This window comes from Electrophorus electricus, chromosome 26 (assembly GCF_041902795.1).
Source record: "Electrophorus electricus isolate QZ-2024a chromosome 26, ASM4190279v1, whole genome shotgun sequence".
Classification (NCBI taxonomy): Eukaryota; Metazoa; Chordata; class Actinopteri; order Gymnotiformes; family Gymnotidae; genus Electrophorus; species Electrophorus electricus.
In genome coordinates, this window is record NC_137522.1 from 7,042,607 (window position 1) to 7,067,222 (window position 24,616).

General features: G+C 40.4%; 4 protein-coding genes across 5 annotated transcripts; 1 reads left to right on the forward strand and 3 right to left on the reverse strand.

The window, feature by feature from the left end:
- Nucleotides 1-1,213: 1,213 nt before the first annotated feature.
- LOC113577835 (uncharacterized) lies at nt 1,214-4,087 on the forward strand. The gene is made up of 2 exons (XM_027010716.3): nt 1,214-2,493; nt 3,156-4,087. The coding sequence occupies exons 1-2, from the start codon at nt 1,678-1,680 to the stop codon at nt 3,654-3,656; spliced, it is 1,317 nt and encodes a 438-aa protein (XP_026866517.2). The 5' UTR covers nt 1,214-1,677; the 3' UTR covers nt 3,657-4,087.
- Nucleotides 4,088-4,876: 789 nt separating this feature from the next.
- mydgf (myeloid-derived growth factor) lies at nt 4,877-10,466 on the reverse strand. 2 transcript variants are annotated; one of them, XM_027010714.3, is made up of 6 exons: nt 10,213-10,464; nt 9,425-9,475; nt 7,668-7,729; nt 6,450-6,531; nt 5,437-5,509; nt 4,877-5,208 (listed from the first exon to the last, which is right to left on the reverse strand). In XM_027010714.3, the coding sequence occupies exons 1-6, from the start codon at nt 10,381-10,383 to the stop codon at nt 5,129-5,131; spliced, it is 519 nt and encodes a 172-aa protein (XP_026866515.2). In that variant the 5' UTR covers nt 10,384-10,464; the 3' UTR covers nt 4,877-5,128. The 2 variants fall into 2 exon arrangements, with proteins under 2 accessions (XP_026866515.2, XP_026866516.2); XM_027010715.3 differs by lacking the exon at nt 9,425-9,475 and having other exon boundaries at nt 10,213-10,466.
- An 823-nt stretch (nt 10,467-11,289) lies between these two features.
- LOC113577833 (major histocompatibility complex class I-related protein 1-like) lies at nt 11,290-17,549 on the reverse strand. Its single transcript, XM_081708377.1, has 7 exons — nt 17,264-17,549; nt 15,852-16,118; nt 15,459-15,737; nt 13,799-14,089; nt 13,567-13,692; nt 13,022-13,069; nt 11,290-12,141 (listed from the first exon to the last, which is right to left on the reverse strand). The coding sequence occupies exons 1-7, from the start codon at nt 17,319-17,321 to the stop codon at nt 12,044-12,046; spliced, it is 1,167 nt and encodes a 388-aa protein (XP_081564503.1). The 5' UTR covers nt 17,322-17,549; the 3' UTR covers nt 11,290-12,043.
- Nucleotides 17,550-20,362: 2,813 nt separating this feature from the next.
- On the reverse strand, nt 20,363-24,022 carry LOC118240820 (hereditary hemochromatosis protein homolog). The gene is made up of 5 exons (XM_081708041.1): nt 23,899-24,022; nt 23,073-23,363; nt 22,862-22,966; nt 21,881-21,928; nt 20,363-21,214 (listed from the first exon to the last, which is right to left on the reverse strand). Exons 1-5 carry the CDS (start codon nt 24,020-24,022, stop codon nt 21,117-21,119), a joined length of 666 nt encoding a protein of 221 aa, XP_081564167.1. The 3' UTR covers nt 20,363-21,116.
- Nucleotides 24,023-24,616: the final 594 nt, after the last annotated feature.

Genomic DNA, 24,616 nt, shown 5'->3' on the forward strand with positions numbered 1-24,616 from the left:
CGTAACCTAACTAACACGGGCTTATGCAATCTAGTTCGTCATAACTGATTTTCAGTAACAGGAGTGAAACAAAAAATCGTCAGTTACCTCCATCTTTTTATACAGATCTGCGGGTTTAAAATAATCGGGACAGGGACGAGAGAACAGTTAGCCGTGACCAGGTAACAGCACGTACTTGTCCAAAACTGAATTAGAAATGAACTGCAGTGTGAGATTTTCTAGATATTTCTGGCTCTCGCAGCCAGCCAGCGAGTGATGGGACTGGTGTCCTCAGAAAGCAGAGCGCTGTTCCTCCACTCATACAGCAGTGCCTCTGACCGCATGGCCACGAGGGTTAGCACATCTGGGAAAGCACCTGGTTTCTGAAGCAGCCCTGAAGGAGTGTTTATAAACATCACGGATGTTTTTGTTTCTTTTTCTGTCCTTTTAAAAACAATGGTAGTTAAGAAACTTCTAGGCTTGCAGGGCATGTCTTGCACCTTTCTTTTTAAGATCTTGCGGATTGAGATAAATCGAAGACATGCGTGTACGAGACATGCTTGACTTTTCTCCATTTGCAGTTGCTTAGGCATAAAAACACTAGTTTGTGGTTGAAATGTTAAGAGGCCTACAGAAAAGTATCAGCTCACAGTTTAAAGAAATGAGAAATTGCTTCCGAACTGAAACTGAAAACAAAGAACGAGCCTCGGAACAAAAAAACCCCTCAATCCTGCTATTGTTATCTAAGAGGCACCCTAATTATGTGTAGTTTTTGGACTGTGTGGCTATAATTTTGGTGACTTAACTGTGCTGTTGCAACACATAAATGCAATGAATTTTAAGATGTGGAAACAGTAAACAGAAAGATGCAGTGTGGAGCGATAGGATATTGAGTCTGCACACCTTCCTTGTGCAGCAGCTGTACTATCTCACCGAGAGAGCAGGAGAGGGTCTGTGCCCCCCTCCCGTCTCGAGACAACCCCCTTCTTAAATCCTAGCGTTAATTGTGCTGTACTAAGCTAAGGATGAGAGTAATCAGATCAGAGATGAGAAGCAGCAAGCACACGCAGAATGGCGTCGACGCTAGATTAAAAAAAAAAAAAAAAACGACTCTGATTGAAGTCGAGTAGTCCCTGCAAAAGAGAGAGAGGGAGGGTGAGGGGAACAGCCGTGAGAAGGAGTGGGAGGAAGAAAGCACCAGAAGAGAGAGAGAGAGAGAGAGAGAGAGAGAGAGAGAGAGGAGGGGGGGAGAACCAGCAATGGAAAGGCAGGAAACGTGCAACAGCCACTGAAAACTGCGAGGCAGGAAGAGTGAAGGAAGGAGAGGAAATCGGAGGCCCTCGGCCAAACCCGATGGGATAGGAGCGAAGGAAACGCAGGCGTGCTCATGCAGGCAGAGGGGGCGAGGCAGAAACACGCACAGGGATAACATCAGAAATCAGCACTGACGGGAAACAGTGGGTGGGGGGGTCTGAGCTGAGGAAAAAAAAAGTTTTAAGGTTGGGGGAGCAGGGGGACTCGTACAAGAAAAACATCCAGCGGGAGCAGCGAGGGTTGGACTCGGGTGGGAAGGGCGACTCTGTGCAGGAATCTCGCTATGGAACTACGCAACTGCTTCCATCATGTTTTGAGATACCAGGAGGCTCAGGGAGCGCTGCCTTCCACAGCACACTGGGTCACGTCGCTGCTGGCTCCAGCATGGTCCACAGACGCACGCCGAGATGGGATGTTCTAGAAAGCCTGGAAAATAAGTTCCCATTAAGCTTTAGACCGGAGGAGCACAACAGGATGAGTTCCTATGGATTTAAACATTCCTTCCGGAATGGATACAGTCACCATTCCAGGTTGTCTCTCGCAACTTTGGAGTGCCCCACGCAGCTAGTTACAGCTGGCCAAAGCTGTCGTACGAAGTCCAGCCGTTTGAGGTGGGGCAAGTGGCAGAGGCCGGATCTACTACACAACAGCGCCTCTGTGAGGGAGCGCTTGAGAGAATGCAGCTTTGTGGCCAACCTTCACCAGACCCGCACACCCCTCCCCTCAAAGAAATGTGCTCTGGAGGTGCCGACACAGTTCACAGGTCAGAGAAACTGTGGGGAGCCTGTTTGCGTGGTGGAGCAACAGTCCGACTCTGTTACAGAGCCACTGGCGTCCGTCTTGCACACGGAGGCAAGCCGGCACACCCTTGACAAACCCAACAGCCTGGACAGCACCAAACCGAATTTCCCAAAGTCAATGGGACATGTAGCAGAAACGGCTGGCGCTGTGCATGATGTTATCTTCTCTACGGAAGTCCCTTACAACACCACGGTCAACCGCTGTAAGAGCTGCTCGCGTTCGGATTCTGCCGGAGTGGAGACACAAAATGTGCCCGGCACCGGAGGTCAGGGTGGTGAAACCTGCGCTTTTGGCATGAAGAAAACGACCTGTGTTCTCCAGGACCAGATCCGTAGGGTGGTCGTGAATCTTGAGGAAGTCCTTCGTGGCCTGAAGGAAGTCGAACTGGAAATGAAGGAGGTAAACGGCTTAATATCTGACTAGATTTGTAGAGGAGGGTTTGGGATGCTCACAATTTTCCAATGATAGGACAAAGAATTGTCTCTTCTATAGTTTTGTTGATTTTGTGAAAGTTGTCAACCTGGTTATATAAAACTCAAATATCTCCTATCTCAGGCCACATGAGAGGCACCTATTGATCTGTGCATAGCAAAACACCCATAAAAATCAAGCAAAACAACTCTTTGAGGTACAATTACACATTTAGGACAGGTACTAGAGTCAGAGGAAATAAGGGGATCAAATACAAAGAAAAGGAATTTTCATCTGCTCCATTTTGCCCCAGACAAATGTAGTACTTAGGAATGCTACACTGCACCTTTTTTAGAGTTCCCTCCTCAGCTGGAGCGCGTAGCACCGGGGCAGCTGGAAGCCGGGCAGCTGCCTATATTTAGTTCTGTGCTGCTGTGTCCTAATCTCGTTTACACACACAAAAGCATCCCATTCGCATCCTTGCGCTTTACCTGCACCCATGCGCTGCTGAATGTTTTGGTGTTGTGGAAGTGGGTTCGGGGCTATTATAAACAGAGATGAGTAGAGTTGAGTAACAGTGGTACAGTTACACCAAGGTTTTTTTGTTCATTTGTTTTAATGATGATGCCAAATTTACATCTCTGACTCAGGTGGTCATGCAGATTGACAAGCTGACGATCAATATTGAACTAGGAGAGGACGACACCCGAGGTGCTTCTGGAGACTGTAGCTTCAGCAGGAAAGCATCTGCTGTGGAGAAACACACGAGCGCCAAGATCCACCAGGTCCAAGACATTGCTGCACACCCAGACAGCCTGTGCCGTAATCTGCCAACGGTGCAGAGGGACACAAAAATGCTCCAGGCATCTAGTGAGACCCAGGCTGAGTGGAAAGGCAGTCCTCGGGGGCCCCCACCAGCATACCCAAAGCCACATTCAGGCTCGAACACTTTTGTGCCGAAACCCGAACGCGTCGCCACCAGGTTGCTTTGCAACGGACCCAAATCAGAGGTCTCTGGAGGGCTTCATAGCAGGAAGCCTCCTCCTTACCCCTTCAGCAGCAGAGCTAGGAGACCAAAAAAAGGGGAGGAGCTGGACCTGAAACCCCTCTCTCACTCAGGCAAGCGAAGACTGCTCTCCACCACCGTATGATCGGGCAGCAGCCTCAGGGCAGCTAGGGGGATATTACTTACCTGGTTTGTAAAAAGCCGGTATCCAAGGTGACGTGCGCTGTGAAATAAGTACGGTCTAAAAGTCCCGGCATGGTGTCAACTGACTCAAAGTCTCGCGATTCAAAGGCGACTCGCTCTGTGTGGTGCATGTGATGAATAGGGACCCTGGTGGGTTCAACACCACGTTCAGCAGTGCTGTTTTAACCCATGGGCTGTGGAACAGTGCTGGAGGGGGAAAAAAAAACAAAACGTCGGAGGTACGACTGTAGACAGAAGACTGATGGAGGTTAGGCCAAGCCTTAAGAGACAGCAGGAACAAATCACACTTCCACTGCTTATCCGTTACAGGGTTTTATTTGTACCGATATCCCCACTGTGCTCAACTTACAGTAAATTATTCATTAATAATAATCATTGATTCCTTGATTCCTTAGTCCGTTTGAACAAGTTTAAGTTTTGGGAAGAAATAAACATTGTGCATGAGATAAGGGCTAGATGCTCATACTGCATTGAGTATATCACCCTCTTGTGGGGTGTAGGGCTCAACACTTACTGCAACATTTATTTATTTATTTATTTATTTATTTATTTTAGTGGGGTGAGTTAAGAATAGCTGACTGCTCTAAAGTTCCTAACAGGTATATAGTGTTCATTCTGTAACAGTCTGTCACCACAATGCAGGGCTCTTCTCTCATATGGAGTCCAACCGGTGATTTTAGGTTTACCGTCTACTCAAGATTAATTAACTAACACACACCTGAAGAAACTCTGAGATGACACAGAAAAAAAAAAGGTGATGCAGTATTCTAAGATTTTCTGGCTCAAGCGAATAGAAAAGGACTATACTGAACTAGTTTAATGACAATACAGCACAATTTACATTCAGACTTGTGAAAACGTCACCGAGATCACAGTCTGTGCGAAGGCACCAGTTTGGCCAATTCTGACAGAAATCACTGCTACCTAGCATCATTTCATGCTAACACCCATAGCCTAAATACAAAAGGTGTAAAAAGTTGTTCTCACTGGCAAGATATTAATTTATTCATTACAATTCTGGTACACTACTCATTAGGTCCATACTTTGAAAAGGGAAAAACACCTATCCATTTCAAAGCCTGGTAGAAAAGTGAAAACTCCTGTATGTATGTATGTGTGTGTGTGTATGTGTGTGTGTGTGTGTAATTATTTATATATATATATATATATATATATATATATATATATATATATTACACAGACACACACTCACAGACATACACAGCGACACTTTTTTAATGAGGAGGAATCCGTCAACAACAAAAGGACATCTTTAAATCTCTTCTGGCTCGATGCTCAGTTGTGACGGTCTCCCAAAGTTCAAACGCTAGATGTTTCCAGAACTTTCTAGAGCTTCATCCATGCGCTTTTGTCAGCCTGCAAGTTAAGGTTCACATCACAGAACTCAGGCAATTAGAGCTCATCATGGCGTGTCCGACCAATGATGGTGAGCTTTGAGAGTTCAGCACGGAATTTTCCATCTTTTTGTATCACTGAAAAACAGAGGAGGGAGAAATCATTCAAACGTGAGAAGCCACATGAACGTGAAAAACACACACACACAAACATAATTCAGGAACAGCAGTTGACATGACAAAGAAATGTACAACTGCTCCTCTTGTATCAGCCCGAGGACCAAACACAGTTGTACTGCGCGCCTGATGTCACAGGAAGTGGACCTGGAAGGGGCGGTACCCTGCAGCAGAGCCAAGCCTGCTCACCTGTGTGGTCACCTACGGAGTACTCGTCCTCCTTCAAAGGTACATCCTTCTGGCCTCCCACAGCTGCCTGGGACTGTGTGTGTGTGTGAGAGAGAGCGAGGGAGAGAGAGAACATCAAGCCTTGAGTTTTGTCTGTGACTGACAAAGAGGAAGTAGACAGTGAACACAGCAATTATGTCTCTGCTCCACAATTTTAAGTGTGATATTTAAGAAATGGATTCTTGGTTACACTTTTTAATAGATATAACTATGTTGGTAAATTAGGGTAAATTATACCTTTATTTGTGAAAATCTTGAATGTCTTTGTTAAACAATATTTACATACTGTTTTTTCACATTTTCTTTTTCTACACATTAATGCATTTGGTGCACTGCTTTGGAAAAAAAAAAGTTTAAATGTAAGTCATGCCAATAAAGTATCACACACACACAAAAAAAAACCAAACACAAAATGAAAAATGTCAGAGCGAGACAGAAAGAGATGATTGACACCAGACACCAACAGAAGACTGTAGTAAAGAGAAAAGCCAAAGACCTTTTAAAAACCCAAGAAAGTGAATGTCTACAGACTTCTTAGATTTCAGATATATTCTTTTTGAAGTCCCTCCTCTAAATTTTTAAAAAATTGTTAACACTGCCAGTTGCCTGCAATGATTTGATTTGATTTCAAGATGAACTTGTTTTTGATGAGGCCACACACTGCAATACCTCCCAAGAAGCGTCTGGATGCTTATGATCTGAGCTGACAAGGTTCAAGAGTCAATCCAACACTTGATCTAGAATCTGAATCAAATGTACTAGCTACAGGGGGAAAATGTTAACATCTGCTCTTTTCACCACTTACAAGTAAAATTGCAAGTAAATTTGCTACAGAAATAAGTAAACAAGACAGCTTCCATGCACATGACAGGATTAACTGGATATGTGGTTGTAGGATGCTCTGCGATAACGTTGGGCACAGTGAGGCTGGTGAGAAGTACCCTAACGGAGCATGGAGATGAAGTCATACTCACGTATGCGCTGGCATACTCAATCTTGGCTCCTTTAATCTCAGCTTTGAACTCTGTGAAAAACAAGTATGATTTCCCTTGGGGCCTTTCCATTGAGAGAGAGAGAGATTAGAAGAAGAAAAAAAAAAAATCAATAGGATTTCCTTCATCTTATCATAAGACAATGTATGAAAAAGCCACAACTGAGAACGGTGTGCCTTTACCACGTCATGTCATTCCTAACACATGAACAGCACACTGGTGGAAGTAGGCTGTGTGCACAATTATTAGGCAAGAGAGTATTTTGACCGTTTCATTTTTATGCGCATTTGCCAACTCTTAAGATGTATAAACTAAACTTTAAGCACATCAGGAGATCAGGTGTGTTTGTGTAATGAGGGAGGGTGTGGCCTAAGGAGAACAACACCCTATATCAAGGTGTGCATAATTGTTAGGCAGCTTCTTCAGGCAAAATGGGCCAAAAGAAAAATATTTAGCTGACTCTGAAAAGTCAAAAATTGTAAAAAGTCTTTCAGAGGGATGCAGCACAATTGCTAAGATATTGGGGCATGATCACATCAAAGTACTCCACTGCGTGGCTAACCAGTAAAGGCCTTAAAAATAAATGAATTATGACACGGGCCCTCTTCCTCACCTGACTTAAATCCTATTGAGAACTTGTGGGCCCTTCATAAATGGGAGATTTATGGTGAAGGAAAGCAGTACAGCTCTCTGAACAGTGTCTGGGGACGGTGGTTGCTGCTGCACAAAAAGTTGATCGTCAACAAATTAAGAAACTGACAGACTCCATGAACGGAAAATTTCCATTTTTCATTTAGTTGCCTAAAATACTGCACACTAATAGTTGCCCAATAATTATGCACACAGATATTCTCCTAAGAAAGCCAAAGCCTCACTTTTACTTTATTCAGGTAATAGTGTGCACACAGTGTAGTTCCGAACAAAGATTTTGTTATTCAGAGAATTTCTGTGATGAAATACTTCAATTTAAATTTTAATTATATGCAAATGACACATGAATTGGTGTCTGAAAGGTTCTATTCATCTTCAATCAAGTTAGCATGCATGGTTGAACCGTTTCTTTAATAATAGGAAAGTGACAATAGGTATGTGTTTCAGGAGGATCTTATCCACAGAACCCTGAGCAGCCAGCGGTGTGGGACAACTTCACTAGCTGGAGTGGCAGTGTTAAACCACCACTGTGGGATTCGGTACGCCTACCTCCACACCGAGCAAGAGAAGAGCCTATCGTCATCACTCAGACCCACAGTCATCTGCCATTGCTGCGGTGAAGACAGACACAGACCTGGATTAGTGCAGTTCTCCAAAAAGTCTAAGAGACAACATAGTCAGCGTGCAAGGATCAATAGCCAACCAAAATATTTCCTTTTAGTTCTTTATAAGAAAGGCCAAATGCATCTGGAGTCGCATAATATTTTTCAGTAAGAATAACCTTAACCTTCAGAACGTTGACGGAAAGCACAAAAAAAATTAAATAAAATAAATAAATCAGATCTGATAACGACAAAAGTGCCGGCAGATTTACTAGAAGTTCTATGTACTGCAGAATAGGTTTAAAATAGACTATTGTTTTGCTGTGCTGTCACACTGGAACAAATGCGCATACGTTGCATTTTTTTATTTTTGGGGGAAAAAAAAACATTTAGAATATTTTAACCAGGCATCATTTTCAGTCCAACACAAGATTTATTTCTGCCGCTTGTGTTCATTTATAAACACACTAGATTCTGCACTTTTAGCTACTGTCCGATGTTTGGTTCATTTACACGAAGGCTATTTGGGCTAGCCTAAAATAAACAAACAAAAACAACCTTAAAACTCCAAAGATATTCCATAAAAATCACAAACTTACTAGAGCATGTGGCATAATCAACCTACCACTTTCACCGTCATTTAGCCGAGTTCTTTAAATTCCATTCTATTTATATCCCTGGTCCTGGAATATAGGTGCTCAGAACATTTTAGTGCTTTATCTGTTTCCCTTCACCTAATTCAACTCATTCAGTAATCGACCCTCGAAGCTCTGACTCCTTGTCTGATTGTCTACAGGATATCACATACTAGATGTGGCAATGTTTGTAGCTAAATAAAGATAAAATTGAATTCCTTGTTCTTGGGAATGGTGAACTGGGAATTCTGCCTCTGTGCTCTTAACAGACCTGACCTGTGAAGGCTAAAAATGTGTTCAAAACCAGGCTGTTACTTTCAACAGTGATAGTAAGTTGAAGTAATGCAAGTTATGTTTGCAAATAATTAATTCTCAAATAAATAATTCTGCAAAAAAATTCATTCTCTGAGCTGAGAAACATGTCCAAGGTTTGTGACATTCTCTCAACATTGAAGGGAAAAAATACTTAAGTATGCTTGTGTGTCAGCGGGTATGAACTACTGCAGCACTTTTCTTTCTGGACTGTGCAAAATGTCTCACTCCATTGTACCTCATGTTCCCTTGAGCTCTTGGATCGAACCTACATGCCAGGCATTCCCGCTAGCAGACTACGGACTGGTGAAGATGCTTTTACTATGGCTATAACCTCTGCAATTCTCTTCCTAGTGACCTGAGGGTCAGGACTGATCTATTTAGTTTAGCGTTTAATTAATTCTACATCTTCTGCTATTGGATTGTATTCCTTGCTTTATATATGATGGGGGTTTTTTTTATCCTAATGTATTTATTCATTCTTTGCTTCCTATTTTATGTTCTTTTTATCTTAATTTATTCCATTTAATTTTATTCCAACTCTGCAAAGCAGTTCATAAACATTTTAAGTGCATTATAAATAAACATTGTTATTTGTCTCATTATCATCAGTTAATGAACATTCTCTTTGTGATACTAAAATGTTTGCTAGGGAAATGGAAAATTCTGCCCTGTATAGTGCCAGTATAGTCCACAAAAACTCAGAAATGTTTACATGCCCTACATTTACGTCATTATAACAGCACGTCCGTCTCACCTCGTTGGTACCTCCTTGAGATGCATAGGTGAAAGAGCATTCATATTCTTTCTGGAAAATAAAAACTGTCATAAGTTTGTGGGGTTTTCTGTGAGCTTTTGTGCACATCATGAACTTTAATGACTTATAAGCAGTTGACATAACGTGACACGCTGTCCTTTAACAGACTCTCCACTTAGGCACAATTGTTCTTTAACAGTCTCTCCATTTAGGCACAATTATCCTTTAACAGACTCTCCATTTACGCACGGGTGACACCAGATGGCGTCATACCTCATTCCACACAACGTAGTGTTTACAGGGCGGAGCGAATTATTGATGCCCCGCCCCCTCGCCAATGAAAAGTTGACTTGTGGACATGGACGTATTACAAAGGCAAACATTCCAGCAGGTTTTCTTCATAACATAATTTGTCTCGTCCCATTCCATTTTAGCATAATAATAACAGTCCCTTTTCTTGTTTCGCCGGGTTGTGGAATCAGCCAGCTATCTTAAAAAATAACCCAGGAATAACAACTTACGTACTGTAGGAAAAAAGTAGCATCCTGTATCTAGGAATTAGTTTAACACGCCGTAGTGAAAAGCCTTCATTAAAACTGCAGTTTCACCATTTGAACTGAGCTACCTGCATTCAAGAATGAGCCTAAACACGAGGCGAAGTGACGTTTCCTGAGTTTCTGTAATCTTACGCACAAGCAAAAAATTATATTCCCAAAGTATTATACACCAACACGCACGTACCTCAACAAATCTTTTTATAATCTGTGCGGAGAACTAAAGACACTTACTATTTTTTCCGAGAATGAATGCACCACGCCGCCAGGTTTCACGTTGAACTCCACGGTTTTAGTTCTCTCGTCAGAGGCACTGGCGCATGTCAGCACTGACACCAAAATGAGCAGTCTACCCCAAACCAGAGGGGCTGAGTGGCAGGGATGCGTGCAACGACCTAAAGCCATGGCAGTATACAGAAGTTCAGTTTCAGCAAACTAGCTGAGCTTCTGAATAAGAAACCCCGATTCTGTTCCTGTTTCTTTTACGTTGGGTAAATGGTCTAGTTAGTTTTTTCCAGTGGAGCTTTCGCCATCTTCTGGGCTGGAGTACACACTAAGGAATACTGCAGTGGGGCCCGTGAATGGAGTTAACGGAGCCGCCGCAGTTACTCACGTTTGCGGTTCTCTCTTTTCCCAGTTCTTTCGAGATTTTGGAATAAACTAATGAAATGTTCAATATGTGTTCACACTTTCATTTTAAATGTGGACCCTTACTCATTCTGAGCGCAAAGACCTGGGTTATGAGGAACATGTACAATGGGGAAAATATTACAGAAGGTAGAGAAGTTACCATAGTAGACAATACAGGCTAATAAGTTCCCGTTTAAGTATTTTAACAACCATATATTTTATGTAGCATTACTGTATTCAAAAAGATTTCCTTCTGACGCTGCATAAAATGTAAAGCTGTTTTTAGAAAACCCCTTAAGAGGTGATTCTTCCGATGAATGTTATATGGACCAAAACCTTGAAATTAATGAAACTAAATTTAAACAAACTAATGTGGCTTTTGGTAATATGTTTAGAAAAAGAATATCTGAAAATATCTAAATGTTTGAAAATATTGTCTAAATGTAAAATTGTTACAAAATTAGTACAATTACCATTGCATACGTTTCATCAAGAGACACGGCCTCAGAATACTGAGCAGACAGACTGTAGTCAGCAGCAACTAAGGTGGAAGAAAGGCCTTAACATGTATAACAAGTATATAATAATAACAGTAAAAATATGAATACACTTTATTTATATAGCACCTGAGTCTAAAATATAAACCTTTACATTATCAGTACATTAACGAAATAAAATGACTTTAAATTGATTTGAATGCCTTTATTGTCATTGCACAGAGCACAGCGAAATTAGATGGATCGTTAAATGCAAAGTCAAACTAAACAACCTCATGTAACACAGCGATCATACATGACACTGACAATCTTTGTGTTGATTCACTGTCCCTAAAGGTAAACAAGCAATTGAGATTCTATTTGCAATTATTGAATTCACCCACCAGAGATACATTTTACAAGACAAGTGGTTGCACCTAATAATTATCCCATCTCAATAATATATTTCTAGTATGCTATTCTCACAACAACAGTTAAAATGCCAGTTTATATACCTTCACGCACACGTTTCACAAGAAGACGGTGGAGTTACGTTCAACACAAAGCATCTTAGCAGTGGACTCTGTAGTGTAACACAAAGATCAGATTTTTTTTAGGGCTGTGTGCTCGCACAAATCTGACATTTTAAATCAGATCTGAATGACTTTCCTACATGGTAGAGAGCAAAGCAGTGACAACAGTAGCTGTGGAAAAAAGGCTATATACTTCTACTGGGACATTTTAAAGTTGATAATCAGACATATCAGAATTATTAACATTGGAAACATTACGAGTATCAGCATCATTAGTACAATACAGGATGTCATTAAAACTAGTACCTTTGCCATCCTACTGTTATGTTAAATCAGCAGAACTCACACAGCAAAGTTCTCTGATGAGTCAAAGTCGAACTGACGGCTGCTAATATTTGCGTTTTGCCAAGAAATTTCTCTTATGTGCTAATGTTGCAGATCAAAATTGCACGACGGATCTTGATTAACAGTAGGCTCCATGGATGCACCATGAAGAGGATCGCCTTCCGATCGATTCTGCATATCTATGAAAAGGACACAGGAAGCAGACGTGCTGGAAACTCTGTGATGTCCAGAAAAATGCTGCTGATAACTAAACTCAGCAATCATCATCTGGTCGCTTAAAAAAGACAGAGTAGTCAGATAACGTGCAGCGACTTCAGTTCATTGTGAATCAGCAAGCCAGTGCACTTCATTTGAGTGTGGATTGGCGTTGGTTTGCCAGCATGTTGAGTTCAGGATTCATGATATCCATGAAACTATCACTACCCCTTCTGCTGTGTGGCACTAATACATTGATCTTTGAAAGCTTACATCTTTTGGGTGGAAGGGTACAGTCAGAGCTGGGTAGTAACGCGCTACATTTACTCCATTACATTTAGTTAAGTAACTTTTTGAACAAATCGTACTTTTAAGAGTTGTTTTTAAAGAGTGTACTTTATATTTGCGGGGCCACAAATGTACCTTTACTCCTTTATATTCGTCAATGTTCCTCCTACATTTTAAAATAATTTTTGTACGTTTCGTCACAACCTGTCAAGTGTGGGAGGGTTAGAGAAATTCCCAAAGATAATTACAGAGTACCACCGCTTTGCTTCAGTAAGTTACACATCTCGGCAGTAGACCAACGTAATGAGCAACTCAAATGATATTTATGAAAAGTAGCTCGCAATATATCCTTTTCTTTAAGGATCACATATCTGTGTGTGAAATCGGTGCTCTCTCCTAATGTGGAATCCATTCTAAGATATTCTAAGAAAAAATGGCTAGCTAACTACGTACCTATAAACTACAAGCAGCTGAACTGAACTCATGGCGTTCATGCTACTTTGAAAAGCAATGCACAAAATGCTTGAAAAATGGTAAACAGTAGTTAGTATTTTAACTGTTCTTTGACATACTCACCTGGAGTTGCAGAATGACTTCTCTTTAGAGCTGTTTGGGAACTCCAGTCTGAAACACAGTGATGCATCACACACAGGAAAAACACAGTTTGATCACGGAAACCATCAACTCAGAACCACTGAATGCCATAGCAGAGTTTGTCTTGTGTTACCTAAAAATGGGTATAAGTGATGTGTTATATAACTATATAAACATTATGAATAACCAAAAGTTATATTTTGAAACATGAATAAATAACAGAAATCAGTGTATTGCTGTTGCTCAATAGCCAGATCTCTTGTCACTGCTGAGGTGGAGAAATGATCAAATATTACATAAGCGTCATTTTCCTAAGACTGGAATTTAATCAAGCAACTGTGTGAAAACATACAGAATCTGTAAACTGCTATTGTTAGTTGTAGTTATCAGTAAACTGCTATTTTTATGATTATTATGATTATGACTATGATTATGCTTATTATGATTATGATGATGATTATTATTGTTATTATTATTGCTATTATGGTTATTATTATTATTATTATTATTATTATTAGTTGTTTCACCTGCATGTCTTTTCTTCATCATAATGAATCCAGCTAGGAACAAAATCCCAGCCACCACTACCAACACCACCACCACCACCACCTCAGGGGACACGGTGGCAGCAGGTCCTGAAGCAAACTTATAGTCTGGTAAAAGATTGGAGGAGAAAAGACGGGTGAATTTACAGGTATTTTAGTTTAAATGTCTTTGTTTTTAAAATATGTAAATATAGCACTTAATGCCTTGTTATACCTAAACCGATGTCCAGCTTGTTGTCCAGGCTGAGGTGTGTGACAGTGCAGGTGTAGTGGTGTTTCTCTCTTAGTTCCTCTGCGCTGATCACCATCCTCTTCCTCATCTGGTAGGTTTCATCTCCGTTAGGGAGTACCTCCCCCCCAGTAATCAGGTGATCAGCCACAGGCTGCCCGTCTCTGAGCAGGGTCAGGTTGATGTGACGGGGGTAAAAACCAGTGGCCAGGCAGGTCAGCTGAGCCCCTCCTGAGTGTGTGAGTGCATTCTGGAGGAGCCTGACTCTGGGTTTCACTTTACAAAAAGGAAAAAAGTTGAACAAACACCCCATCCAAAAATTCAAAATTAATGCAGTCATTACCAAGCTGCCCTACATATTAAAGCTGCAATTCCAATACATTTTTAAAAGATATCAGAAAACAGTCCTTCCTTAACTGCAGTAATCACAAAAAATGTAGCACCATACCTTTGATGTCTACCCAAAATATCACATTCTAAAACCATAATTTAATCCCAAACTATTTACTTTTTATCAACAAAACAAATGCATTCACATCATATTCTAAACAAAGTCCATTTGTACTCCTGTAAATGTGTGTGAGTGCCTTCAGACACAATGAAATAATTACCATAAACCATAAAACTGGTTAAGAACTGGTGGGTAATAGCAGGTGTTGTGTCCTGTGTCCGTCTGATGTCTGTGTCTGTGTGTGTATGTGTGTGTGTGTGTGTGTGTGTGTGTGTGTGTGTGTGTGTGAGCAGTCTGGTTGTGGCCCATTCCAGACCCATTTCTGTATTTCACTGCTGAGTTTCATGCTTGAGTCGGTCATGAGACAAGACTCCGCCCACCCCAGGAGAGAATAAAGTGAAAAGGGAAGAAAACTAGCCTGGGGCTATAGGGACGAGAACAGCGAGGTTTGTTTTTGGAGATGTGCGTTTGTACTAGTTTGTTCTATGATAATTAACCAGATGTGGGACTTTGCTTCAGCTTTGACCTTGCTGTTATCTGTGACCTTATAGTTAGTTTGCTATTGTATGTTTGTACATATGTCACTTTGTCCCATTGTTGTGTGTTCACGCAGGACATAACAGGATGAAGAATTCGCTGGTTACTTTCACCTCTTTCTCTCCCCAGCACACACACCTACACACATGCGTGTGCACCATTGCTACAATCTTGCTCTTACCTTTTCACTAATTATCTACTTTTTTACCTTCACCATTTCCCACACATATTTTTACATTTAAAATTAGTTTACATTTTGTCTTTGTTACATCTGGTAAAGACCAGAATGCCACGGTGAAGACTAATATTCTATAGAGTAACCCCAACAATAGCTGTTGGTCCACTTAATCCTTATAAACTCTCCAAAGAAATGTGTCATTCGGAGTCATCAGAACATGCATTTGACTGGTAAGCCATGACTGACAAAACTTTATACAAAACAGCAATTTTCAAAACGTACTTTCTGTACTAGATCTTAAATTTGACAGTGATATATAGATGTTAGATATACTGTAGCTTAGGTTTGTGCTTATGTTTTTTAAACACTTAAATATGGTTTTCTTGGAATTCTTTCATTTAATGAAATCTGTTCAGTTAATTGGTACCTGTTTATTTAATTTTTTTAAAGTTTCTATCATGGCTGATTTGATGCATTACCTTTTTTAAGCAGACGATTCCTTTCCTTTTCCAAGTTTCTCCTAATAAATTCGATGCAGTTGGGATGGTATATATATCTATATCGTAGTGGATATTTGTGAGACCACACTTCATGTACTATTTCTGGCCACCGCTGGTCAGTGTGCAGCGTCTCATGAGATGCATCATAGTACTCCTTCTCTATAGTTTCCCCGTTGTAAGCGTCATTACTCGCCAGACCTCCTGGCTGATTATTCTCCAGCAACTCACATCCAGCAGCTCTCTGAAAAACATAAAAGCCTGCAAAAACTAAATGAAGATAAGGAATGCATAGCTCAAACATTTTAATGAATACTCTCTACTGGTGCATAACACATTTATTTTGTTCTGTATTTTAAAAGAACCAAGACTTACTGTTTGTATGGTTGAAATAGTTACTTAGATAATCTGCCCTGTCTTTCATGCATCCATGTACATACTGTATATAATATCTGAAATAATCCATTTCATCTGCCCCAAATGTTCTTTCTGGTCCTGTTTCCAGTCCTCTGTGCAATATTTTTTTTTCATTGGAGGCATAGTACCCAATTTGTATATCATCAAACATTAAGACTATTGTGAATTCAGGAAAAGGGGTTTCTCCTCTAATTAATGTTACAAACATCCATAAAGAGTGTGAACCTATTGGGAGAGAAAAAAAGAGAAGATTGTATTGCATTTGTAACACTTGTCAAGATATTATTTATGGCCAGACTATTTGAAAACAAAATCCAGTACAGAATCTATATTTAACAAAGGCAGGCTTAGTTATGGAGCTGCAGCATACACCCATCTTCCAAACCATCAAAAGGCAAACTAACTAAAAATCTATTGGCAGTAAGCCCTACTCTGTAAATTCCACCACAGAACATCTGTAATGATGAAACTGACCAATTAGCACAAGATGAATGTTTTCCCAGTCTTGTCACTGGTCCTTGTTAAAGGACCATTATACATGAAAACAAATTACTGCACAAGGAAAAAAAGTCATTCAGTAGCCTTACATCATAATTAAAATCTTAAGTGTAATGATAACGAAAGCTTTTCAATCACAATTCTAAGACATTAAGACTTAAGATCTTGTTTAATTAGTCTAACTGGTTTTGCAGCTGTAATCCAGTCTGTCTGGTTTGTGCCAAATTAAGAAATTTGAGAGGCACATGACCAAGCGAAGTGACAAGAAGGCGATGCGTAAATCGAGTCACCCCCCCCCCCCCCCCATGTCTGTGGTTTACGCCGGGATTTCTTATGCCATACGAATCGGTCATAAACACTTCAGAAGACCTGTGGGAAAAATTTCTTTAAGGATATACCTGGACAACTAAACCAATAGTGGGCTACTATAATCAAACACCTGCGTCCGAATATAGTCATCCAGTGGTGACCAGGCAAGGAAAATCCTAAATCACTAAATTAATTCATAATTGCACAACCTACGTAGATTTACTGAGTTATGCCCTTTCCAGAGTTTTTATAAAATTGCATAATTACCAGTCCAGAGTTTACCTAGTTAGTAGGCTGCTGGACTAATCAAATAGACTTCAAAACTAAATAACAGTAAAATACCTCCACCACCATAGTTTATAGTTCTTTCTTTAGCCTAACTATAGTCATAGAGGCCATATACGTAAATTTTAAAGTCATGCGCAATTTATGCTCTAGTCTACCTCATTCAGGTGTGCGGAAAACTCGGGTTCCTCTTTCGTGTCCAGAGCGGTCAAGAGAGTCCCCAGACCCCATAAACTCACACCCATGTTTTTAAAATGGTCAAATCAACAGAACCTTACCGGCATTGTAGGAGTAAGGCAAAGCAAATATACAGCACAAAAATATCAGATTCTTCATGATGGCAACGGGCGTTGACTTTTACTTTAGTTTCAGTTTAGCTTCAGTTAACTGACCTAAACCATAACAATCTGTTATTATGGCGCACACACACGCACACGTGGAGAGGATCCAATCCCAACATCCCAACTTTATTCTTTAAACCAGTCAGATTAGAGGAGTCAGGCAGGCGTCGAAAACCAGAAAGGCAGCCACATAACCGAACGTAACATTTGGCAATATTTTGGAGCTCGGAGGCTTGTGCGAGAAGAGGTGGGCGTGGCAGCCCAGGTCTGAGCGTCATTCCTGGCGTTCGAAACACGATTGTTACTTTCGTTATTTTGCTCGCCTTTTTTACATTAAATTGCATTTTCATTTTTCTTACATGAATTTGTGTGTTATCCAGAAGAATACGCGAAAGAAAACGAAATTGTTGGTCCACTGAAGTCCATTGTTGGTCTTCATTGTGTAAGTTTACCGAGGGCACTCTAGGCGGCGTTAAAGCTGTACACGCCTATTTCTTCCGCACGTATAAGATAAATTAGATCCCGAAAATGATCTGAGGGGATCTTGCAGAGCACTATTCTATACTCAGTGTCTGTATATGGGAACGTATACAAGCTGTATGCTTGAATAACCGCACTATCAACCGCTTGGGACGAATAAAGATCCCTCTTTACGGTTTATAAACATTTACATTTACAGCATTTAGCAGACGCTCTTATCCAGAGCGACTTACAAAGGTGCTTTGTCATTTACTCATAGAATACAGCATGGCCAGTAGAGTAGGTTAGAGTCCAATATACCAGTGATCTAGAATACTGTAGAAATGCAGGGATCAGTGCTGATGCCTAGATGTACAAAATAAATGAGCCTCATCTTACACAATGATGAGTGCAATAAACAATAATTACTAGAGTTTGTTAGTCAACGGGATTTTTCCCTGATCAAAGGTCCACAACATTTGCTGTTCAAGGCCTGGCACCGGAAATGAGCTTCTCAGGCATGAGAGGACCATTTGAGAGAAGCTCTCCATTTACTTTCATTTTGTGGTATTTTCTTTTAAGAACAGAAAACTCCCAGCTAATTTAGATGGTACGGTCCTGTCCTCTTTTAAAGATACTGGACCTTCTGTCACTGGAACCTCAAGCTTGACAATCATTTTGTGTCTTCAACATTATGTGATAAAGATGCGACACAAAAGACAGTTCCGGGATGTTTGTTACCTAGTAATCCTATGTACATTCCATTGGAACAGGCTATATAATGTATTTTCAGCAAGATTGCTGAATTTTCATTGAGGGGATTCAGTTTTCCTGCGTTGTTTTCGTACTCATTTTAGCTATTTATATTATATGCTTAGAGTAGCTATTGTTGGAGCATATGAACAGATTGTCGTGGGTGTCTGCTGTTGGCCTTTTAAATGAATGTTTTGTTCCTTCTTAGAATCATTCCGCTACGTCTTGTGTGGCATTCAAATGTTTGGTCTTGTTCCTCCCTGGACACCATTTTTATATGCCATTATACTTGCTCCTATTGTAGAAATAAACCATGAAATGACACTTGAAAATTATGCTGCATATCTAGATCCCTTAAGTGCTCTTCAAATAATTCTTCAAGACAGAGCGTAGGATTCTCGTATGAGGACAAATTAAGGAAGAGGAAACGTGACTAATACAAAAATAACTCAAAACCACAACAGAAGCAGAAACAAGTTCTGTTCACAGCCATGAATGTAATAAAAGGTACAGCAAAATACAAATGTTGTCAGTCAGCATTGAAAGTTGGCTAAAGTTTGGGCAGATCTTAGAGTTGGCAGCAGTGTGGGGTAGTGTAGTAGCTGAATGATGTCTCACTATGTCTTGTGCTAATTCTGGGCACTACTATACTGATATCATACCATCTAAGTGGCAGGAGGGCTCTGGAACTGCCAATCTACTGTCCAGAAGGCTGACTTCATATCAGCATTAGCATCCCTCCACTTCCTACACTTCCTGGCTCTAACAAAAAAAGGGAACCCCTGAGGACTCAGCGACTCCGGCTGCCCTGTCCTCTGCCTTTTCATTCACCCATTCTCAGAGGCGTCTCCGCAGGGGTGGTGGAACAGGTTTACTAGTGTCTTGAGAGTGGCGTTTCACTCTACTTTCCTTCTCTACTCTTCCCATTTCTTCTTTTTGTATTTCATGCCATTACAGTGTCTTTCCCCACCAAACTTCTTATCATAGCCATCTACCGCCCTCCAGGTTCCCTACATCACTTCATTGATGAACTCGACATTCTCCTGAGTCAATTCCCCATTGAAGGAAATCCATTCATTCTCCTTGGTGACTTCAACCTTCCATCAGACAAGCTGCACTCCTCCTGCATCCTTCCACTGTTGACAGCATTTGACCTCACCCTCAACCACGCTCCTCCGACTCACAATGCGGGCAATGTTCTGGACCTGATCTTCACTCGTACCACCACAACATTGGACATCGCAGTCACCCCCCTCCACCTCTCGGACCATCACTTTCTATCCTTCTCTCTCTCCCATCCTTCTCTTTCCATCCAGTCCTTCCCAACATGTTCCTCCTCCTTCTGTCGCAATCCGCACTCCATAACTCCCTCTTCCCTTACTTCTACAATTTTGTCCACCCTTCCTCACCCTGACTCTCTATCCTCTCTCTCTCTTTGGATACAGTTACAAATTCCTTCATTTCTACACTCTCCTCATCAATGAGTCTTCTGTGCCCTCTCTCCTCTAGACCTGCTAAGTCCTGCTAAGTCCTGCTAGAAAAAGAATATCTGAAAATATCTAAATGTTTGAAAATATTGTCTAAATGTAAAATTGTTACAAAATTAGTACAATTACCATTGCATACGTTTCATCAAGAGACACGGCCTCAGAATACTGAGCAGACAGACTGTAGTCAGCAGCAACTAAGGTGGAAGAAAGGCCTTAACATGTATAACAAGTATATAATAATAACAGTAAAAATATGAATACACTTTATTTATATAGCACTTGAGTCTAAAATATAAACCTTTACATTATCAGTACATTAACGAAATAAAATGACTTTAAATTGATTTGAATGCCTTTATTGTCATTGCACAGAGCACAGCGAAATTAGATGGATCGTTAAATGCAAAGTCAAACTAAACAACCTCATGTAACACAGCGATCATACATGACACTGACAATCTTTGTGTTGATTCACTGTCCCTAAAGGTAAACAAGCAATTGAGATTCTATTTGCAATTATTGAATTCACCCACCAGAGATACATTTTACAAGACAAGTGGTTGCACCTAATAATGATCCCATCTCAATAATATATTTCTAGTATGCTATTCTCACAACAACAGTTAAAATGCCAGTTTATATACCTTCACGCACACGTTTCACAAGAAGACGGTGGAGTTACGTTCAACACAAAGCATCTTAGCAGTGGACTCTGTAGTGTAACACAAAGATCAGATTTTTTTTAGGGCTGTGTGCTCGCACAAATCTGACATTTTAAATCAGATCTGAATGACTTTCCTACATGGTAGAGAGCAAAGCAGTGACAACAGTAGCTGTGGAAAAAAGGCTATATACTTCTACTGGGACATTTTAAAGTTGATAATCAGACATATCAGAATTATTAACATTGGAAACATTACGAGTATCAGCATCATTAGTACAATACAGGATGTCATTAAAACTAGTACCTTTGCCATCCTACTGTTATGTTAAATCAGCAGAACTCACACAGCAAAGTTCTCTGATGAGTCAAAGTCGAACTGACGGCTGCTAATATTTGCGTTTTGCCAAGAAATTTCTCTTATGTGCTAATGTTGCAGATCAAAATTGCACGACGGATCTTGATTAACAGTAGGCTCCATGGATGCACCATGAAGAGGATCGCCTTCCGATCGATTCTGCATATCTATGAAAAGGACACAGGAAGCAGACGTGCTGGAAACTCTGTGATGTCCAGAAAAATGCTGCTGATAACTAAACTCAGCAATCATCATCTGGTCGCTTAAAAAAGACAGAGTAGTCAGATAACGTGCAGCGACTTCAGTTCATTGTGAATCAGCAAGCCAGTGCACTTCATTTGAGTGTGGATTGGCGTTGGTTTGCCAGCATGTTGAGTTCAGGATTCATGATATCCATGAAACTATCACTACCCCTTCTGCTGTGTGGCACTAATACATTGATCTTTGAAAGCTTACATCTTTTGGGTGGAAGGGTACAGTCAGAGCTGGGTAGTAATGCGCTACATTTACTCCATTACATTTAGTTAAGTAACTTTTTGAACAAATCGTACTTTTAAGAGTTGTTTTTAAAGAGTGTACTTTATACTCTTACTCGAGTACATTTGCGGGGCCACAAATGTACCTTTACTCCTTTATATTCGTCAATGTTCCTCCTACATTTTAAAATCATTTTTGTACGTTTCGTCACAACCTGTCAAGTATGGGAGGGATAGTGAAATCCCTAAAGCTGAACTGAACTCATGGCGTTCATGCTACTTTGGAAAGCAATGCACAAAATGCTTGAAAAATGGTAAACAGTAGTTAGTATTTTAACTGTTCTTTGACATACTCACCTGGAGTTGCAGAATGACTTCTCTTTAGAGCTGTTTGGGAACTCCGGTCTGAAACACAGTGATTCATCACCCACAGGAAAAATGACACAGTTTGATCATGGAAACCATCAACTCAGAACCACTGAATGCCATAGCAGAGTTATAATCTTGTGCTACATAAAAATAGGTATAAGTGATTTTAAATAACTGCATAAACATTATGAACCAAATGTTATATTTTGAAACATGAATAAATAACAGAAATCAGTGTATTGCTGTTGCTCAATAGCCAGATCTCTTGTCACTGCTGAGGTGGAGAAATGATCATATTACATTGTAATCAGTTACAAGACAGTTACTTGATTAAATTCCAGTGTGAAAACATACAGTATCTGTAAACTAATCCAGTGTGAAAACATAGAGTATCTGTAAACTAATCCAGTGTGAAAACATACAGTATCTGTAAACTAATCCAGTGTGAAAACATACAGTATCTGTAAACTAATCCAGTGTGAAAACATAGAGTATCTGTAAACTGTGATGTTCGGAGGCTTAATCAAGATGCGGGGACGAGGCACATTGAAAAAGAAATTTACTGACACACTTAACAACCAGACGTAGCATGCAGGCTATAGTTCAAACACCTACAACCTCAATGATAAGACACGAGACTTATATACAAACATGACAATTACACACAGCAAGGATCAGGTGAACAACATGAGAGGCCATGGCAATACAGACAAACACACACACAAACACACACACACGGAGACATTTGGGGTGGGGGGCGTACCGTGACAAACTAATCCAGTGTGTGAACATACAGGATCTGTAAACTAATCCAGTGTGTGAACATACAGGATCTGTAAACTAATCCATTGTGTGAACATACAGGATCTGTAAACTAATCCAGTGTGTGAACATACAGGATCTGTAAACTGCTACTATTATTATGATTATTATTATTATTATTATTATTATTATTATTAGTTGTTTCACCTGCATGTCTTTTCTTCATCATAATGAATCCAGCTAGGAACAAAATCCCAGCCACCACTACCACAGTGGACACGGTGGCAGCGGGTCCTGGAGCAAACGTAAGGTCTGGTAAAAGATTGGAGGAGAAAAGACGGGTGAATTTACAGGTATTTTAGTTTAAATGTCTTTGTTTTTAAAATATGTAAATATAGCACTTAATGCCTTGTTATACCTAAACCGATGTCCAGCTTGTTGTCCAGGCTGAGGTGTGTGACAGTGCAGGTGTAGTGGTGTTTCTCTCTTAGTTCCTCTGCGCTGATCATCATCCTCTTCCTCATCTGGTAGGTTTCATCTCCGTTAGGGAGTACCTCCCCCCCAGTAATCAGGTGATCAGCCACAGGCTGCCCGTCTCTGAGCAGGGTCAGGTTGATGTGACGGGGGTAAAAACCAGTGGCCAGGCAGGTCAGCTGAGCCCCTCCTGAGTGTGTGAGTGCATTCTGGAGGAGCCTGACCCTGGGTTTCACTGAGGAAGAGATGAGGAAAATATATATCCTAGAGAATAGAACTGTTTTTTCCATGTTGTTCACTTACTTTACATTTTATTTTAATTATTAGGGTGAAAAATTCCCTTCAAAATGATGTTATCAATAATACAAATGAAATTAATAAAAAGTAAATTACTTTTTTTCATAATTCGTTTACTGTTATTGCTCATATATTTTTTAAGTACGCTGACACATAGGGGCTGGTAAAATGATGCGATCAGCCATTTATTATGTTTTAACAGTACAGCATCCCATGCTCCTGGCCATTTGAAATCTGTGTGTAAAGTGTTCTGCTGTATGTTGAAGAGAAATTCGTCTCCACACTCTGCGTTGAACGCCTCTTTATGTATCACGCTCCCTAGTGTGTCACAGCCAGATATTTCCTGGTGAATCTGAATTCCTTGGAAGGAGGGTATAGGTAAAAAACAAAATGAACAGGCATCCATTAACAGTGCATGCTTGGGCACTCTTAATATCAGTTCACTAAACTAGTAAATATCAATCAATACTTACCATCCGTGTGATTAAAATTATGCATTAGATTATGAGCTTGAATTCTCATGTGCTCATGTATAGCTGTAAAAACAGTGATGGCATTTTTCTCATCAGTGGGGTCAGGCGTGTTCTCTGCATTCATCATTCCTCTGAGTACTAGTTCTGGTTCCTTGGAGGAAAAGTATCCAACTTGTATATCATCCAGCATCAGCACAGCACTGAACTGCTCAAATGGAGTCTTCCCTTTTATGTAGGTTGCAAATATCAGCAAGGAATGGGAGCCTGTAAATTGAAAGAGATATTTTAGGTGTTGTAGCTTCTTCTTTCAAGCTAGCCTGCACACTGCACCATCTAAAATGGTGTACAGTTAACATCAGACAAGATAGGCCAAGCTAATAAAATAGGTCACAACTAACAGCTAACAAAGTAGGCCAAGACAATTTAATATGTTTAGATTTATGGACCAAACACTGCATGCATGTAAAATAAACTGTAGCAGTGATGATGAATAGTACCAGGACATAGTCAGTAACGTCTTGCAAACCTCATAACATGGGCTATATTCCATTTAATATCTCCTCTACTTTTCTAGCCAAAAACCATCATCTGAACATTTACTACAATATACAATTACACTAACAAACAAAGCCAGTAGATCTTACACAGATGCACTGATTACTTCATTTAACAATTTAACATTGCAGTTAACAATTTGATTAACCAAATCAACATATTA